The 20,545-nt window shown below is 41.6% G+C and overlaps 1 protein-coding gene across 6 annotated transcripts in view; it reads right to left on the bottom strand.

Annotated features, from left to right (window-relative positions):
- The window catches only part of Pou2f1 (POU domain, class 2, transcription factor 1), a 137,600-nt gene extending 121,535 nt beyond the window's left edge, over positions 1-16,065 (bottom strand). For 2 of the 6 annotated variants that reach the window (XM_030252286.1, XM_006496704.3), the window contains exon 1: positions 15,878-15,964. Coding sequence is in view for 2 of the 6 variants with exons in the window: in NM_198932.3 (NP_945150.2) it covers positions 15,878-15,938 (61 nt within the window). In the remaining 4 variants the exon portion in view is untranslated. Of the gene's footprint in view, positions 1-15,877 lie in introns of all 6 variants that reach the window. The other 4 variants (NM_198932.3, NM_011137.3, XR_373598.2 and 1 more) reach the window with 3 other exon arrangements.
- Between the last annotated feature and the right edge of the window lie 4,480 nt (positions 16,066-20,545).

The following is a 20,545-nucleotide window of genomic DNA, read 5'->3' on the forward strand; positions in this document are numbered from 1 at the left end:
CTTACATAGTAATAGCCTGTCTTTAAAAGAGAGGGAGGGGGAAGATTCTAGTGTGCAGAAAATAAAAATTACATATAATCTTAAATATGGTGCTAACATTAATGTTTTAATTGATATAAGTTTTAAAAACAAAGAAACTTTTAAGCATAAAGGAATATGGCTACCATTATTAAACAACTAAATACACAGATATCATTACATAACATGATTTTCTATTATCCAGACTCAGTCTACCTTAAGCTAATAACTGAAGTTGTATGTCGATTAACCAAGCAAAAATTCATGTTGTCAACTTACTATAACAAAGGTTGCCTTCACATTCTTTTAAATAGCATAACTACTTTATCTGCTTAAGTGACTTTTTACTGACATCACTATGTACAAATCAGTAGTAACTAAAATAAACATTTCTGATTCCTTGCTTTTAAAGCAAAATACTTGGTTATTTCAACTACCCCCATCCCAGACAATTTGGAGTTGTGTGCAATAACACAAACAAGTTATAACAAATGTTTTGTTAGGTTACTGCTTGACATCATCCAATGAGAGATAAATAGTGAAACAAGAGTTAGGCTAACTGCTACCTCCTAGGTAAAAACTTCCTGGAACAATTTCATACAGAATCAAGAGTATCCAAAGCAAAAGATCTAAACTACACAAATCTCTATGAAAATAATGGTAAAGAACTCTAGAGAAGGCAATAAAGTAAGCAAAAGACAAACAGCAGGACATGGCAAAAGTGTATTAAAGGTATTTATAAACAAAGCAAAAACTAAATAGCAAAACATGGAGGAAGTTTGCTTTTTAAAAGGAATTTGTACAGGAACACAAAAATTGACAGCAAGCTTACAGGTACCTAGGAAACACCGATGAAGAAATGCACAGTTCTCTACCAGCTTAAACAGCTTATAATCATTTATTTGTGACCCGTGTATTGAAACAGGAATGGCAAAAATCCCTCCTTAACTATCTTGTGATTTAAAATGATGACTGTCATTTAATAAAATCACAAGCAGAAAACATACAATTACCTCTGAATTACACCCAGCATGCCCTCCAGCACTATTCTTTCCCTTAATAGTTTAATTTGTCCACTATTTCACCAAAAGTCATGCCTCAATTTCATCCCTTTTTTATAAATAAATTGTATTACTCGTGCATGTGAACTGGAGAGGTGTGCCTGTGCTGTGGCACACGTGTGGAGATGACAGGAAACTTTGTGGAGCCAGTTCTTGACTTCCATGTAATGGGACTCAGGCTTGAGCAAAAAGTGCCTCCCTGCTTTATCAGATGAACCATGCACGTCACTGGCCCTTTGTCCTTTTGTATCTGTCCTAAAGGTTTTGGTCTTCACTACAGAGGGTCTTGATAGAGGTGCTGAGGTTCAGTTATCATTCTAAGTGAAATGCCTACTTATACACTGCCTTAGTTAGGTTTTTATTGCTGTGACGAGACCAAGGCAACTCTTATAAAAGGACAACATTTAACTGGGCCTCTGCTTACAGTTTCAGAGGTTTCTATTATCATGGTGGGAAGCATGGCTTCATGCAGTAGAGATCAGAAGGCAACCCAGAGAAGACCGTCTTCTGGCAGCTAGGAGGAAGGTCTCTTCCACACTGGGCAGAGCTTCAAGGCCCACTCCCACAGTGATGCACTTCCTTCAACAAGGCTACACCTACTCCAACAAGGCCAAACCTCCTAATAGTTTCACTTCCTATCAATGTTAAACAGTACTTGTATATTAACATAAATTAATCCTCAATCTTTCATAAGCCAATTATTTTCTACCATTTATTATGTTAATTTTACCTGCAGAATCTGAGAGAACCTTAAATATTGTCCACAGCTAAATCTCTTCTTTTTATGGCCTGTGGGGTATTGTATGTCAGAAGTCTTTTGATCTGTAAAACTTACTCCTGCTCCTGTGGTCGTCAACTCTGTTGTTACCCTTTGAACATTTAAATTTTAATCCCTTCACAACTAATTTGTGTGCAGTGTGTGAAATGGACATAATTTCCCCCCTCCAAATAAGAAGCCAACTGTCCCAGCCACCTGGTCCTTCACCTAATGCCAATTTCAATTATTCTGGGCTCCTAAACTCTAGTTTCATGATAAGACGTTTTCATGGCTGCATTACAGTGATCATTTTTCAGAAGACATTGTTTTCAGGTGGCTACCCATTTGCTTCTAGCATTTCCAGCACCTGCTAGAATGAACATAAAAGAGGGTGTGGGAGTGAGAGTATCAGATTTGAGTACAAAGCTAAATTTTAACCATTGAGTCATCACAATAGTTCATTATGTATTTGTACTTACAGTGTGAGATAGAATTACATTTGAATTGTTGCCTAAATGGCTAGCACATTTACATATGCACTTTCACTGGACTAGAACAACAAAAATACACACTAAGATTCATATTTATTATAACTGAGAGTTAATGGCATTTTGATAGCACAGCAAAAAGAAATGAAAAAAGAAATATTTCCCTAATATTTGTTGGTGAGAACAGCTCAGATTGAAACAGGTCACACTAAGTCTTGTGTGTACTGCAGTACTCTTTCGGCCATCTTGTATGGCCCAAAATAATGCAAATAACTAATAACCTTATCCTTAACTTAAAATATTCTTTTAAAGATTTATTTTTTTATATGTGTGAGTACACTGTCACTGTCTTCAAACACACCAGAAGAGGGCATCAGATCCCATCACAGATGGTTGTAAGCCATCGTGCTGTTGCTGGGAATTGAACTCAGGACCTCTGGAAGAACAGCCAGTGCTCTTAAATGCTGAGCCATCTCTCAAGCCCACTTAAAATATTTTAAGTAGACTTTTTAACCACAACTCTTTATGCTGTCAGTGATGAATGGAATGTTTTTAGGTGGGAATTTGATTTCATTAAGAATAAGAAAAAGAAGCCAAAGAACAATTTTCAGAATGTACCTAGCACTGTGCTCTAGCCAACTCTGACCAGGATATCCTGATCTTCAAAACAGTCAACTTAAAGGAGTCACTATGGAACTCCTCTGGTTGTTATTTAGCTTTTTCATCTAAAGCAAAATAATAGATTGCACAATGAATAAAAAGTCTAGTGGACTTCACAATTATATTTCTCATAACAGGTTAAGGTTAACACAAACAGGCACTGTTCCTTTCATCAAGTATACTGTATGGCAGCTATGCTGACAAATAATTGAGTTTCTGCGAATCAGGCCTGCCCATGAGCCTGCCAATACAGTCGTATTGATACCACCTCGATGCCACCCGACTGCCCAATCTTAACTTTCTACCATTAATGATGAGCACCAGTGAACACTTTCCGAGTCAGTGTTTACTCTGGTAGGACTCCTTGATGATCCTTACTATGCCAGTAGTGCTGCACTTCCTGGGAATAGAAGAAGTATTTGTGGAAGATGTCTAAAGGGCATGTACCATCTCCATCCTAATTACAATTGCTTGTAATACAAGGTCCAGGAGATCCAACACTTTCTTCTGGTTCCAGAGTGGATGTATATACCTACACTCATGCACACACACATATGTACAAAAGAAAATAAATTAAAAACTTTTCAATGAAACTACAAGTACTTTGAAAAGGTTAAAACTTCTGTAATAAAAAATGTTTTACATTTGAAAATATACAGAAAAATAGAAATTTATTACACACAACTTAGAGCAAAACCACAAAAATCAAAACACTCAGATATTCATCTATCATCCAAGAAAAAATTCAGAAAACTAATAATTAACTATGCTAGAGAGTGGAGATACTGACACTGATAAATCCTGTAACTAAGCCATCTGGCCAGTCACAGTAGTGCTGGCCTTTAATTCCTGAACTCCAGAGGCAGTGGCAGGCAGATCTCTGTAAGTTCGAGGCCATCCTGGTCTACATTGCTAGTTCCAGGATGGCCAGAACTACATAGAGAGATTTGGCTTTAAAAAGTTAAAAAAAGAGAACATGACTTGGTACCATCCCCAAACTCCTGACACTAACATCTTTAAATGTGTATGATTCTACTGGACACAACTTATGAGAAGCCATTGTTTGGGACCAGTCCCTAAGAATCAGATCAAATCAGAATGAAGTCATTCATACCAAGAGTCACTTACTCAAACTCAACTCTCAAACAGGCAGTTTCCCCCATAAAACAGAAGATAAATAGCAACCAATCAAAAGGAACATAGTTTAGCCAAGGCAACAAGAAAAGGAAATGAATAACTCTGCACCACTCTCTACCTTTTCTGCCTCTTCGCTCAGCTCACTGGAAGACTGACCCCATCCTAAAGAATGTTTCCCAAATCTAAAACTGCAAATAAAAACCATCTAATCTTTACCTTACGTTACAATTGTGTCTTCAAGTTATTCTAAGAATGTCACTGCTGTTGTTACTCTGTGGTACCCAAGGCCCTGCTGCACATCAGGCAAGTACTCAGTGCTACTGTCCCTACCAAAATTTGTCCTAAAATACAAAACACTATACATGAAATTTTTACCTCAGCAATGGGGAAAAAATCCAATATATATTAAGACAAAAAAGTGAACAAGACTAGTAAACTATTCAATTCAATCCAATACTGTGTGCTATCTGGAAAGTTTTCAGAGATAAACAGCATACCAAAGAAGCAAGGCAATGCAGAATGTAAGTAGAGTGTCCCACAACTGGGACCAATGTGATTAAATAGCTGATTTCTCACCAGAAACAATAACCAACGGTCACAGCACTGCAAGCGAGAGCGACATCCCAGGCTTAGTAGCAGTTTGGTAAGGGAGAAGAAATGTATTTTTTTTCCTTAGCAGAATTTGACCCATATCAATTTTCTACTACAACCCATATAAAAAAAATTAAAAGATTTCAAAATGTTAAAAAAAAAACATAAAGTCCAATTTTTTTCTCAACAACCAGATCACAAGACACACGTGCTATACCCCCAATTAAAATTATCAAGATGTTAATAACATAGCTGGCTTTATTTGTTTATTTGTCTGTCTATGTTTGAAGTGAGTTCTCACTGGCCTTGAACTCTCCAACTCCCCAGCCTCAGCTTCCTGGACCATCAAAAATCAGTTTACTATCTAACTCTTACAGAATTAAAAAAAACACTCAAGGTTTGTGGGTTACTAGAACCAGCAATATGCATACTAATTCCTTCCAACTACTTTATAGTCATCATCTGGAAATTTCTGAAAGCTAAGTTAGTACTATATTTGGTAATCAGGTGTCCATGACCAAACAGCAAGACAAAGACTCAAAGCTAAAAGTTGTGCTTCAGGGCAGTCTTATGTCAAGACCTTATCCTCAAAAATAAAAATAAAAATTCAAACTGACCTTTTCCTACCTCAGGATCTGGGTCTGGAAACTAAATGAAATTATTAAATACAGACCTTTTACAAGCAGAAACTCAGAAAGCCCCCAATTCTTGCTATGTCTCCTTCCTCAACTCGTTTGAGACAGAAGACAATGCCCAAGGGAATACTCTGTTCCCACTAACTTCCTGACACCACCGGGAGAGACCTGAAACTGGGGTATGCCACTCATCCTCATTGGCCTGTTTGTCACCTCAAGTCCAGGGGTGCCATTTCATTCCCCAACAGGGTTTTCGTGATTAATGTGAATTTTTGCTTGCATTTGGTAAACTAAGTGGCAAAAACTTTATAGATACAATCATTGCTAGTGAAATCAATGCATTTTTATCAGAAGGTATAGAAATTGTCACAAAACCTGACTGCAGGTTCAGTGACTAAAATATATAAAGACCATGAAAACACTGAAAATGTTATTTTCAGTCATGTGTGTGTATGTATTGTTTTCTACTTAGAACATTTTCAATCCCTCTTCCCAATTTTCAGCCTCCTACTAACAACCCTTGAGCTGATCACGCCCTACCCGTTCTATGTCTTACCATAGACACTACTTTCAGAAAGCCTTTCTTAACCAGCTCTTCCAGACTACGGCATCTACCATATATTCCCATGGTACCACCACCCCACATACTTTTATCAATGAATGGCTATGAACATTGTTACTACATGATTTCTCCAACATGATGAGCTCTGAGGGTTGAGGTAGTGTTTACACTAACATTACTTTATCTCCAGTGCAAGCCAAGGAAAAGTAACTGTATTTAAGGAACAAAATGGAGGGAGGCAGAAGGATCAGTCAGGTTTGTTAATTATCTCCCTGTTCACACTCAAACTGAATACTTATGCCCTGTTCATTTACATCCTAGTAGGCTGAGCTACACCCCCAGCCATTCTTTCTGGTGCAGTAACTGAGAACCATTGTTTGAGACACTCTAAGCAATAAATTATCAAATCACTGTAAAGTTCTATAAGATAGGGGTTTTCAGACTTCAGCAGTGTTAGGACCTCAGGTGACGGCCTTCTCATCTCCCAGTTAGAATTAGAGAATTAGAACCCATTACCTTAGGCAAGCGCTAGCTGCCGGTTGCCTACGGTTCCTGCTTTCATAGTTTGTTTTTAAGACAGATGAGTCTTTTAATAGAAAAACAAAAACAAACACCCCCCCCAATATAAAAAAAAACCATACATGCATCAGTAGCAACACACATTTCTTCAACCCAGACAGCTTTGAGTTTCAGTTCTTATGTGACAAGATTTACTTATATAATCAATTAGGGAAGAAAATGAGACTGTCTACAGTGAAGCACTGAATTAGCTAAATGAACACAAATTAAGTACTAAATTAGGATTTGAAAGTAGGACAGGAGCTCGGACAAAAAAGAAGCTATTTATAGTGACAAGCTATGAATAGATAGGTCCCTAAAGATAAGCAGGTGACAGACCCTTCATATAAACAAAAGGAAATGCTTCCTAGATCCCAGCCCTAAAGACTTTTAAAAGTCTTGCTGAAGGACTAAGGCCATAACCAGAACAGAAAGAAAAGGACAAATGCCCAACCTCCCTGTTCACAGAGGATAGCAGGCAGACCAGAATAGCCCCACTGTTGAGTTTTAAATAAAAGTGCCAGAGGCTTTTAAAAGTGTGAAATTTGGGCTGGGAATGTAGCTCAGTGGTACAGTACTTCAGTAATACTGTGTGCTTCATCCCTAGCATCACAAAAAATAAAAATAAACCAAAAAGTGTGACACTCCTCTTAAAATGTGCAAATATTTTAAAATACTTTAAAACATGCAAAATGTTTTCAGCCCGTTAAATACCATCCTAAAATTACACAATTACACACCTAGGCCGCGATGTGGAACATAAGCATCTCAACTCCTAGAACCTGTCTACGCTCCACATTCTGCGGCACTCCAGGCACAGGCAGTGCTGTGTGTGCAGGCTTTCCCAACAACCCAAACACCAGGACTGGGATAGGGGATGGATCTGGAGAAGGAACCAGGAAAGTCTTAAGATAAAATACAGCCATCCTTCTCCCCAAGGGCAACTTTTCTAAAATCAAAACTTCATTAAAAAAATACTCCTTGTTGGAAGCTCAATAAGTAAGTAGTAAAAAGATAGTGTACAGGAAGAGGTACCACTAAAAGACAGAACGCAGCACTTCCAGTGCAAAGGTTTTCAGTGTACTAAAGGACACACTTCTTTCCCAGGGGACTGGCTGGCAGCACACAGATGCACAGAACCCATCAGCTGCTACCACTACTCTTCCTCTACAGCAGCACAACTAATAAAACTCCTCTGGTACTCCTCTAAGAAAAACTATTATTACAGTACTTTAAAGATGCCTCTGCTATCAATTTGTTCCTCCCCACAGAATTCCTCTAACACTGTCATTATCACTATCTTATTGTTGACAGAAATAACCACAAATGTCAGTGGCAAAGTCAAAATGAGATGTCAATGCTCAATACACACACACACACACACACACACACACACACACACACACACACGGCATGCACAGACACCACCCTTCACATTCATATTTATTTAATTCACATTTTTCTCAATTTTCAAAAGGAACCTAAATAAGATCTGCCCCAAACTGTGTCAAGTATGTTTGAAATGTTAATTCGTAGGGAGATGACCCTGCAGATTAAGAGCACTTACTGCTCTTGCCAAGGACCCAGGTTGGTTTCCTGCAATCTACCTGACAATTCACAAATGCCTGTAACTCCAGTTGCAGGGACCCATGTGTAAGACTCTTCTCTGGCCTCCGATGAGCTGCTAGCCACACATAGTGCACATATATTCATGTAGGCACACATACATACAAAAATATATTTTTAACTGAATTCTTCCCTTATTTTCCCTCTCCCAACCTCCTTACATCTCTCTGTTCATGATTCTAATCTCCTTCAGATAAGCCAAGTTCAAAATCTTTATAACTCACTCTTTGATTCTGGCTAGGAAACATTTTAAAATAAGGGCACTATCCAAAACAACTACAAACTGACTTCTTGCTGCCTAGAAAACAAAATAAATTAACTTTTGAACCAAAGTAAAGCACTCAGCAGATGTGAAGCTCCTACTGACAAAGCTCCAACCCTGGCCTTACCCCTCCTGGGTCTCCACAACGCTCAGTGCTTATTAAAACACATGGACCGGGCTGGTGAGATGGCTCAGTGGGTAAGAGCACCCGACTGCTCTTCCGAAGGTCCGAAGTTCAAATCCCAGCAACCACATGGTGGCTCACAACCATCCGTAATGAGATCTGACTCCCTCTTCTGGAGGGTCTGAAGACAGCTACAGTGTACTTACATGTAATAAATAAATAAATAAATCTTTAAAAAAAAAAAAAAAAAAAAAAAACACATGGACCTTGGGGAAGTCACTTTATCGGGCCTTTATTTTACTCAACTATAAAATGGACATAATACTACTTGTCAGTAAGGCTAACTGAGGTAATGAAAATGAGGGTGCTGCTATAAAACTTAAGACACTATAAAAATGCAGACATTATCATTATGTCATGATTATGGTAACTGTATTTACACCTGCCTTTCTTAAGAGGAAACAGCCCATATAAAACACAAAACAAGACTTTAAAGATGGAAGCAATAAAAGGAGCACAAAACATATACAAGAACATAAATGAACATGTACACCACAACTGCCCATGCGCTTGCTTCCCTTAGGTCACTAAGTGAGCATGAGCATTGTATTTGATTTGGAAAGAAAGCAAGTAGACAACTCTCTGTTCACAAGAGTAAAAGTGAACTCAGAAGTAAAAGTTCCTCACTTAAAGATAGGGCCAGAATCTCTTCTGTGTCGCACAACCGGACTTACCATCTCCGACATGTCTGGCTTGTACCATTACTCTACTACTAGACTCAAAGGATCGGAGGGCAAGTAATTGCTTTACTTTGTAAGCATCTTGATTGCACGTACAGCAATTAACATAAGCCAAACACTTCGGTTTCTGTATCCTTGTTTCTATGACTCTGATTTCTCCCTTTTCAAATCACCTGCACACCGTCAGCTGCTCATAGCCAGTCCTCAGTCAGTCCTCCGCCTGCCTCCCAGGAGAGGACAGGTGTCTCTCACTTACTCACTAAACCAGCACAACACTCAAAGTCAGAAACCTATGTTCTGACATGCTTACACATTTTCATGTGTGTGTGCTGCTGATGTGTGTGCGTATGGAGGCCAGAGATCGACATCAACTATCTTTGGAAGTAGCTCTCTTTGCTTTTTGAGACAAGATTTCTATTGTCCTGGAGCTCACCCACTTCCTGCAGCAGGTTTCAGGAATAGCCCTAGCCCCACCTCTATCCAAGACTTCCCCAGTGCTGGAATTAGAGCTCAAACACCTTACTAGTTGAGCCACCTCCCAACCCCTGCTAGTCAACGGCTGAGTGGCTGGTAAACAAGTCACTAAAAACTGAGGAATATTTTCACACAGAGAAGCAAAAGCTTTGGCATAGATTACAGCTAAATTACCTTCCGGCTATAATATTCTAGGATGTTTTGATTAATTCAAACGTGAACACACCCTGATTTCTTTCCTAATCTTCATTATGTTGCATATTTTAATATGTAATTATATACATTGCTTTAAATTTTCCCTGCTTAAATAAGACATTATCATTATGTCCCTACTATAACATTCTTATACCTCCTTTGTTGCGCACAAGAAAGAATGGAGTTAGATGAGGTACACAACAGATATATTTTTATAAGCTAAGAAATGTTAATTATGTTTAAAGATTCATTGTAATAATTTGCTATAGTATAAATCAGCAAAAAACAATTTTTTCATTAGCCAAACCATTAAAACATACAAGACCAAGGAAACACCTAGATGAGTCTCTTTGAAACACACTCCCTTAAAGCTACCATAAGCCCTGCACTGCTTAAGGTAACATGTTAAACCCAAGTATGTACAAAATGTTTACTTTCCAGACATTCCTGTCAATACTTTCTAATTCGAACAAAGTTCACCAAGAAAGAAAAGTCTAAATGTATTACTGTGCTGAATTAATTTCATTAACTATTTCTGATTCCAACAAAAACCACTAAAGTTACAAAGAATTATTAAATAAATCATGTGGCAAATTAAACTATACTTGTAATTTTCTTTCAATATTATTACTATTGCAAGCATTCACAGAGCTTAATTTGGTGCTTTTTTATCTTTTTTTAAAAAAATTAATACACTATATCCTCCCTAAGTAAATATTCAATTTTCTAGACAACATTTCAAAGGAGAATCTTAGACAGCTAAACAACTCTTGAATCTCCCTTTGCTCAATTACTAGTTTTGTAAAATTTACTCAACAACGAATGCTAGGAGTGAAATTATTAAAGAAGAAATAAGCTGCAGCCGTCACTAAGTATATAAAGACAGCCTATCAGTCCTCAACCACTCAAGCACTAATAGTAACGACACGAGTCTTTGTAAGCAGCATGCACATGCAACAAGTTTCTTCAAGCCAAAGGTTCAGAAACTCAAAGCCATTCTCATCCTTTAAATTCTAAATCCACTGTGACAGGATCAGTCAGGCCAGGGCTCCACCTGATAAGACTCCTGGCCACTGCTGTTACCACTCTAAGAGCTTATATAAAAAGCTCACTGTCAGTTTAAGACACAAGTATGTTAGTGTAAAAAATAAACCACACTTATTTAAAAATCAGCTCAATTGTCCTCATTCACAAAATGAAGATGTCAAAAATACACTTTCTGAAAGTTGCATAAAGAAATTGCTATTCTTTATGAACTATAATTATTACCTCTTTTAACCACTTAAAAAGAGCTATTTAGATGGCATGGTGGGAAAACAATTATTTAAAATTCTGACCCAGAGTTTTCTTACAAAAGGAGGGTGAAGTTTAGCTCACAAGAGGCTAAGGCAAGTAAGTGGAGAATTGAAGGCCAGCATGGGCTATAACAAATCCCAATACCAAAAATAAAAGCAAAGCCACCACGGGGGCAGAGATTAACTCAGGGAGAATACAGAAAGTGAAATAGAGAGTCATGTCACTGAGCCAAGTCCCAATTTTCACTCTAACACCTAATGTTGGATTTCTATGACAAATGATATGTCCGTCCAGACATTTATCACCAAAACTGGGTGTATGTTATCTGTTCTAGTTTATTCTATTCTCTAACAAAAGTTACTTGAATGGCTCCAAATGAAATCATGTCCATCAGGAAAAACATGGAATGACTGTGGTTTCCAACACTGAAAATAAGAGGAGGAAGAGGAAGAAGAAGAAGAAGAGCAAAGCAATGCCCCTACACAAGACTACATAGAGTCTTCTCAGTGCAAAGGAAATTCTTCATTTAATTCCCACACTTCTACATGTCAAGATCAAGCAACACAGATTCAAGAAACAATTCAAATATTTCATTCTTAAATGAAATACATTTAAGAAAGTATTCTCAGTTCCATCATTTTAAAGCACTTGCCTGTGCTATTCAGGGCTCTATTACATATCTTTGGTGACCTGGTAAAGGTAGGTTGGCATTCTGAGCCCTAAACTCACTCAAAGGCAACTGATCAAGTGATTAGCAATTAGGTCAAAGTAGGGCAGCACTGAAACAATTTTCTTTCTTTGGCTATCTAGTGCCGACTGATATAGAGAATAACAGATTTAAAATAGGAACAAAAGCATTACACCGTTACAACTGAACAACCACTGTTTGTGCTTTCCTTGACTTGTGGCTTTTTTCCCCAACAAAAATAAATCAAAAGTGAAATGGGGGGGAAGAGGCTAAAAGTTACTTTTACAGTAAACACTTGGAAACATAAATCCTTCAGAAATGAAGAACATTTGGTCAGCTGTCATGAATGTCAAAGACCTTAATTCAGAAATCCCATTATAATTAATGGGTGGGGCAACTCAAGAAAGTAGCAGCCGATTTTCTAGAAACTTGTACTAGGAAGTTGTCTGACAACTTCAACAGGAGCCTGGCAGGTTGGAGGCTGCCGAGCTGCAGAATGACCTGAGCACTGAGTGAGCTGAGCGCACCTAATGCATCAGCTCCAAGAGTCGGCGGCCTTCCCAGTCACGGCCCAATCTTAACCATGTCTTTAAGATGCCCATTAAGAAACAGAAGAAATGCTTACAAAAATTAATGTCAAAAACTGTGTATGCAAATCACTACTTTGAAAGGAGATTTTTAAAACACCATTCACAGTAAATGTACAAACATGTGCAGACAAATCCAAAAAGAATTCTAGATTCTTTAAAAGCTACTTCAAAGCACAAGCCTCCCCATAAGTGTTTTACATTATTTTAAATACTATAATTTTAACATAAAAATATAGTGCCCTCATTTTCTTCAACTCCGTTTTAGTCATTAAAATAGGCTCCAGAACACTCCACAAGCCTGGGCCATACTGGGATTCAGAAGTAGTTTCTTGTAAGAGAAAGATTATAAACAGCAATAACAACAAACCCCACATAAAATAAGCAGGTGTATGTAGCACAAGTATCCTCATTTAAATCCAAACTCCCCATCGGAAGTGATTTTTTACTATGGCAAGGACAGCCAACTGAAATAAAAGGCCAGCTCACAATACCCATATTTTTTTCTGTATGACAAAAACTGTAACAGTGAGCTTTGTTTGTAAAGTACAGTGTGCATTTTGGATAAAATACCTAGAGCCCCAGTAGTGGTTAAACTGCAGCTATAAAGGAAATTGTCCAGAGATAAATGGTTTCCCTATGAGAAGTTCCATTGCTATACTTCACCTCAGGACAATAAATCACAGTAACTGCACCTTGTCCTCTGTCCAATGACATCATCAGTCTGACCACTTCTTGGGAACTGGGTGCAAAAACATATGCTATTTAAGGCATGAAACCATATTACTGCTTTTTGTCCATCCAACCTCCTGTTTCAGTGCTGAATCGGTTGTTTACCTGAGCATTCTCAGGAAACCTTTACCCTCTATTGCATTCAGGGCCTACCTACTTGGATGTGAAAGAAGGAAAAATAAAAATTGTGAGAAGTAGTTATTTTAAATTAGCCTGCAGTTCCTCACCTAAATCTGAAATTTTGTTACAAATTAACTGAAGTCTAATGTCTTCATATATTCCCCATGATGGTTTAATGTAATCACCAGGACTTAGCCATTAACAAGGTACCTCAAACACCCCCCAGAAAGCACCACCCTTTTATCCTTTTAAAACAAAACTTACAGGAGAGACCAGAAATCAAAATTACTGTTTTCTCTAAACAGTAAAAGTTAATTGGCTCTCATAGGCCAAATGTCCTAAGCCTAGAAAAAACAAAAATCAATTCTGACACCTTAAAGCAAGAGGCCAGCAGGCTAAGCAAGTTCCAAGATCAGAGTGGACACAATGCCTCTGTTTATCTTCTATTTTCACTCATTTAACCATGACCAAGGAAAACATAACCCCATTTCTGTTTTCCATACTGCTGCAATTAAAACAGGCAGGTCTATGTCAGTAACAGCACAAGAATGCCGGCCTCCCTTCAAGTTGGTGCAGAAACTGGAAAAGCAGCCCTGCTGAGAGAGTATCCAAGTGTTGTCAGCCGGACTTTCTAAAATACCTCGCTACTCCATCACTCCTGAAAGGGAAGTCTGCCGGTTTTACAAATACTACAAATCTTTACATAGCCTGACCGAGTTAACTCAGGAAGAGAGTGACTATTCCCACAACAAAGTCCTGTATTTGTACTAAACCAGTAGCTCACAGAAGCCTCTGTAAATTGGAAATAAGGTCCACATACTATGAACTGAAAGATAAACTCCTTTTAGAAGAAAACAAGCCAACCTCAGAGCTGATGCTTAGCTCGGAGCTGTTTTTATGCTGGAAGGTCCCCAAGAGGATGTGTTTTGCCTGCGGAGGAGGGGACTCGAGTGGCAGTTGATGGGGGAGTCATTTTGGTTATTAGTAAATAAATCAAGCAGCAGAGAACAGGGCCTAGGCAACTAGGGCAGTCCAGGCCTAGTTCTCTCCTTGTCTTCCCAGCACAGACTGGGTTTGATCTCAGAGTCCTGTGGATTGCCAAGGAGGAGGAGAAGGAAAAAAAAAAAAAAAGAATCATATCGAACCACAAAAGCACATGGGGCGAATGTAAAATATAAACACGGCGTTGGGCTGTGAGTGGCTGTTATTAAAGGTCTGAATTACTAAACATGAGAGGCGGGGAAAGCCAGGCGGCCATTTCAAGAATATAAACCTCCCTGAATTAGACATTATTCAAATGAGAAGCAAGTAGAGAAGACCCAGCACGCAGCTAGAAAGCACTACCACACACAGTCAGGGAGGGGGATCTCCGTGTCTAGCCACCACCCCCGCTCCCCGCAGTACAGGAGAAATCTAGAATATGATCAACTTGTCAGGCCAGCCCTTTGAGGGCAGGAGGGCAATCCTTTACGGTCCAGTTCTCGGGTGACCTCCGAGAGCTCCGAGGCCTCAGAGCGAGAGGGTCCCCAAGGCTACCAGCGCGTGGGGGGGGGGGGATGTGCGCGGAGGAGCTACCAGACCCCGCGAGCACCTCCAACCCAACTGTCCCGCGCGACCCACAGCAGCGCGGACCTCTGGGTGAGGGCCCGGGACACACGGACAACCGAAGCCATTTCCACGGAGGGGAACTTCCCCGAGGGTTCCTCCCACCTAGCCCAGCCTCCAAAGGGTCCGGGGGACCCCAGAGCGAGCTCACAACCCGAAGGCCAGCTCACAGGGCCCACGCCACGCTGCCCCTAACCAGAGACACGGACTGGCTGGGGTCAGGCCGCTGCCCCGGGCACGAGCAGGGCGCGGCTGAGGGGCCCCGGGCCGTGACCCCCGGGCTCGGCCCCACGCGGACCCCCCGCACGGCCGGGGGCAGGGCACCACTCCCCGGTGCGTCCCGCAGCGAGCAGCGTTCCCCAGCCCGAGCCCGCGCCGGCTCCCAATCCTGGGGGGGCGCCGCGCGGGTGTCCGGCCACCGGGGTCCGCTCGGGCCCCGCCGCCCACCGGCATTGTGCTCGCCGCCACCTCTGGCCCCTCCACGCCCCCCCACCGCCCGTCCAGGTCTCCCGCCCGCACCCCGCCGCGCCCCGCCAGCCCAGCAGCTATGAATATGTAAAATGTCTTTATTGTCCTCTCCCGGTGCCCCGGCCCCGCCGCCTGCCGTGGACCCGCTTAGATTCGGGCACCGTGCGAGGAGGCGGCGGCGGCCGGCGGAGGAGGAGGGCCGGTGCCGGCGGGCGGGCCGGCGCGGCAGCCGCGGGGTGGGCCGGGGGCAGGAGGAGCGCGGTGGCTCACAGCCCCCTTTGCCCCGGGTCTTCTTCCCCCTCCGCCCGGCCGCTCCGAGCTCCTTTTCCCCCTCCGCTCGGCGCCCAGAGGGGGCTGTGTTCCCCGGCCCCCCATCTCCTCGCCGTTAATTATAATAATCCTGAGTACTAATAAATTATGCTAAGTCGCGGGGGGGGCAGCGGGAGCCCGGCTCGAGTATGAATATGAATATGTAAAATGCTGTAATGATTACCTGCTGCTGCTGCCGCCGCGGCTGAACTCTCATCTTGACTCGCTGCTCCTCCGTCCGCCATTTTGAATATTTTAACCAAAATCGCCCGGTCGATAAACCCTCCCTCGCTCCCGCTCCCCTCCCCCTCCCGCCCTGCTCGCCGCCTCCCTCCTCTCCGCACCCTCCCGTTCCTTCCTCTCCCGAGGCGCGCGCCAGGGGGCGCCCGAGGCCGGCGCTGCTCTCCGCCGGCCCCCTTGGAAGAGCTCCACCCCCCTGCGCGCGCGGTGCGCACGCGCGTCCAGGCTGCAGGGACCCCGCCCCCTCAGGCTTCTAAAGTGCCCCCTAACCTGCCAATCATCTCTTCCTTGTTTTGTTTTTTTTTCTTTCCCCCTCCCGTCCGCGCCGCTGTGCGCACGCGCAGTTTTCTCCACGCGCCGGAGAGGTAGGAAGCGCATGCGCGTCTCTTCGCCCCCTCCCTCCCCCCGGGAGCGCGGCTTCACCCCAAAGTGTAGTATGTCAAGTGCTTGTTTACGTCTCGGGATGGGCTTCCCGTCTTCCGTGTTAGTCCCCTCCCGGATAAGTTCGGGGTTTCCACGGCGGTACTGTAAAAGGGCAACATGCCCGGCGTCTCGCCGCGAGGACACGCGTGAGGGACTAGCGAGCGCTCCACGGCCGCGCACTTTTTCAGGACTCCCTCGCAGTTGACTGCGACAATGGAGGGGACCGCTCCCCGCCGAGGTAATTTCCGGCCCTGTGTGCAGGTGGGGGCGGAAACGCCCTCGGCGGGCAACGGGCACGAGGCACCTGCTGGGCCACGCGCGGACGTCCCGCTTTAAATTTGAATCCGAGCTAATCCCCGCCCCGCGCCTCAGCCCACGCCGCAGATTCGGGGCGGGGCCGGCGGGCGGACTCCTGGGGGCGTGTCCTGGCGGCTCTAATTAGCCAGGCAAAGAGTCGCCTCCACTTGTCGCGCGTGCCCGGCCCAGCCTCTGTGGGAGCGGCCGTCCGAGTCGCCCGGACGCCCTTGCACGCGCCCACCCGTGCGAAACAAACAGACCCCATCTGCGTAGGGATTCTTTTTTCTTTTTTTTTTTTTTTCTTCTGGAGCACCTTTTAAAGGCTAATTGTAAACTGACCTGATTAAAACCATGCAAGTTGGCAATAGCGCCAACGGTTACGAATTCTCTTTGCTCTGTCGTTCAGTAAATACGATCGCGGGGGGCGGGGGGTGGGGGTGGTGATATTCCTCTTGTGACCATCTTCCTAAGTAATTAGCCAAAATATTGCCCAGATTGCTCCTTTATTGCAAAAAAAAAAAAAAAAAAAAAAAAAAAAAAAGGCCTGGATGAAGACCCAAATCTATTTTACTAATTCTTGACAAGTCCCAAGATTTTCCTAAAAAAATTTCTAAGGATAAAAACAAAAATATTGTGTGGTAAGAATAAATAGGTCCTAGGCTGTCCTTGAGAGGGGTATTCCTAAGTTTCAACTGGGTAAAACTGCAGGTTCTGCACACACACACACTCACACACACACACAGCCCTAAACACCCTAAATAAACAGATCCCTACCTGGAAGCAATTATTTTAGCGGTTAAAGTTTTCATTGTGAGCCCGAGGTTGCTTGTTGAATTCTTTACTCTGCACAAGTACACCTAAAACTGTCTGTCTGTTACAGCTAGTGATTTGAGGTGAGATTGATTTATTCGAAGTAATTAAGCCTTAGGGTGTGCACATGACTGCTTAAACCAAATAATTGGTCCACCCTATAATTATTTCAAAATACACAAACCAGCACAGTAAAGGAAATGCAAATTTGAACCATGTTACAATTAATATCTGGAAATATGACAAAATTATATTACTATAAGGGAAATCTTGGAATATAATTTAAAGTGAAGTAAACAACACTATTCCTGGCAGGTACAAATTTGAAGTCATCACCACTAACCTATTTTCTTCCTATTTAGTCTTAGTTTGCTCTTTGGTTCAAAAATTAAATGAATATGACCTTCGTTCAAGTCACTGAACCTGGTGGATACACTATTCATTCTGCATTGTTTCATTTCCATCAAAGGAAGTAGGTGTGGAGAGAATTAGTTAAAGAATAATTCTATGTGTAGGGTGGGAAAAGTTTAAAATAGTCTGTATCAGTCTTTTCCATAATGGCAGTATTTATGTTTGCATCTGTGTCCCCAGTGCTTAGCCCAACTCTTGGCTTTAGTAGATGCTTATAAGTGTTTTGAAAGGTATTAAAAAATAAACCCGACAACTGTCAGACCACGCTCTCAAACTCCTGCCACCACTAGTTCCCTCTCGGCCACAATCCCCTGTAACCGGCACTCCATTAACCAAATAGGTCCCCCATCCTCAAAGTTTGATAACACAATACCCAGTAACCCGGCAAAATAATGACTCTTAAGTTAACCAATTAGATTTATGTATCAATAATATCACAATTTACAAGATGCCAGTAAATAATCTCAGGGCCAATTGATAATGATAAAACTTTAACCCAAATATTCTAACCTTTTGATAACACCACTTTGGCCTCCATTTTCCTTCTCCCTCCTCCTGAGACCTCTCTGTCTCTCAACTCTTAGCTCCGCCTTCCCTTTCCCTGTCTGGTCACAGGCCTCTGCACTAATGTAATTGGACAGGGAAAATCCTGTGACACATAAATGATTATTGGATTTTTTAAAAGCAAATAAAATTATATAAGGGTTTTTTTTAAACTGATGAGATCATTCAAAAATATGATGTTACCATGATCTTTACTAGTTGCTGAGTATAAGGAAATACCTGAGATAGTGTTTTGAGTCTAGCACACTTAAAGGTAGCAACCTCTTTTATCCATGTGGACCTTGGAAGGCATGAAGTCTATTATCTTAGTTTTCCAGGATGGAGGTATTGAAGCATAAAGATTGTCCAGCGTCACACTATCCTTAAACGATGCAACTGAAGTTCAAACATAAGCAAGAGACCATCTTAACCATTCTGCTATGGATCTGCTATGGATCAGGCCATGTCTTTTATTGACAAATAATGTTTTGATTTGTGAATAGGTATGGTCATGTAACTAAATTGGAGTTTTGTGGTCTTTCTTAAAGAAAATGCCTTCCTTTTCCTTCCTTGCTTCCTAAATACATGAATGAGGATCAAAATTCCTTCATCATTCTTGGTCCGTGAGGTGCCATTGTTCCCATGATACAATATGTTGTTAGGAATAAGCAGACTTGATCTTGCCTCCACGGGGAGAAGGGATCATGAGACAAAGAGTGGCGCTGTGTTCCTTAAATAGACCTTAACTCTCCATACTGCCACACATGCTTGTTAAGGGCTAAGCAGTGAAGACTTTGGGAAATACGTTTTAATGATAGGTTTGAGTGACTAAGATAAAATAATCATTTTTATAAATATTTCATCTGTTCATGAAGTTAACATTCTAATAGAATGGAATAATTTGCTTGACGTTCTATGGGTACAATTTGATAACTCTTTTATGGCAGAGGTTTGCAAACTATGTTATGTGCCACTCTCAGGGTTAGCTTAAGGTCAGATTTTTAGAAAACAATATCTCTACCTCCTCTTTACCAGAATGGCTCTGCTTTACCTATATTGGAGCACAGATGAGATATATTTGGAAACATGGTAATACTACTTCATATATATGTATGGGATTTACTGCCTGAAAAGACTCCACCAGGCTGTTCCATGTTTGAAGATGCTGTGGAGGTTTCAAGATAAAGTGATTATGGCCATTAGCTATGAATCATTGGGGTCCTCGTCTCCCTTTTGCTGTGTTTACAGAGCATTCAGAAGCTATTCCAAGAAAGATCCTAAGCCTGCCTTGAACATTTATTTCAGTGGATCTCCTTATTCAACATGAAAAGCCATTCTCTTAAGTCAATGAATATGTCTTAAGCCAAATATCGTAGCATTCATAAAAGGATGGTAAACCTATACTGCCTGTAGCTGACTGATAGAATTTATGTTCTACCCTTAATGTACAATGTAGACTTTCTACTTCTCAAAGAATGTACACTGAGATCTTTACAATTCAATACTCATCAAAAAGCTCAATAACATTTATGGAGAGCTGTCTGATAGAGACATAGCCATTTTTCCCTCTAGTTCAGGGTCAGCAAACATACAATACTGCTCTTGCTACTATCTTTTCCAAGCCTCTGGCTAACTTTAATCCACAACCTCTTTCTTAAACTGAGATTAGACTCTTGCTCAAACACATTTTTTTCCCAACCAGTGCTTCAGGCAGCCACTGGCATCTCATCAGCATTGGCATGCAACATGAAATCCATTTGCTACTTCACCTTTGGATACTCTTAAAAGCCAAACTGTCAGAAAGCCATGATCTTAAGATTCATCATTTTGTCCCCTTGTAAAATTCTTTCCTAGAACTGCTCTTTGGACTTATGTCATCAGCCTACATTACAATCCTAAGAAAACCTCTTAGAAATGCATCATATTTACTGTAGGGGTATTTTTGGAGTGCCTGTCTTCTGAGGATTCTTTTTGAACAGTGAAGGGCAGAGGCCAAGTAGCACACCTAAATTCACTCAGTGAAGTGGGAGATAGGAATTGAAGCAAGGATTGCCCGATCTCACGTCCTCTCCCCCATGCTTCTTTGTGTTCTCAGACCTGCTTCCGGCCTTGGCTTCCACCTGGCTCC

This window comes from Mus musculus, chromosome 1 (assembly GCF_000001635.26).
Source record: "Mus musculus strain C57BL/6J chromosome 1, GRCm38.p6 C57BL/6J".
Classification (NCBI taxonomy): domain Eukaryota; kingdom Metazoa; phylum Chordata; class Mammalia; order Rodentia; family Muridae; genus Mus; species Mus musculus.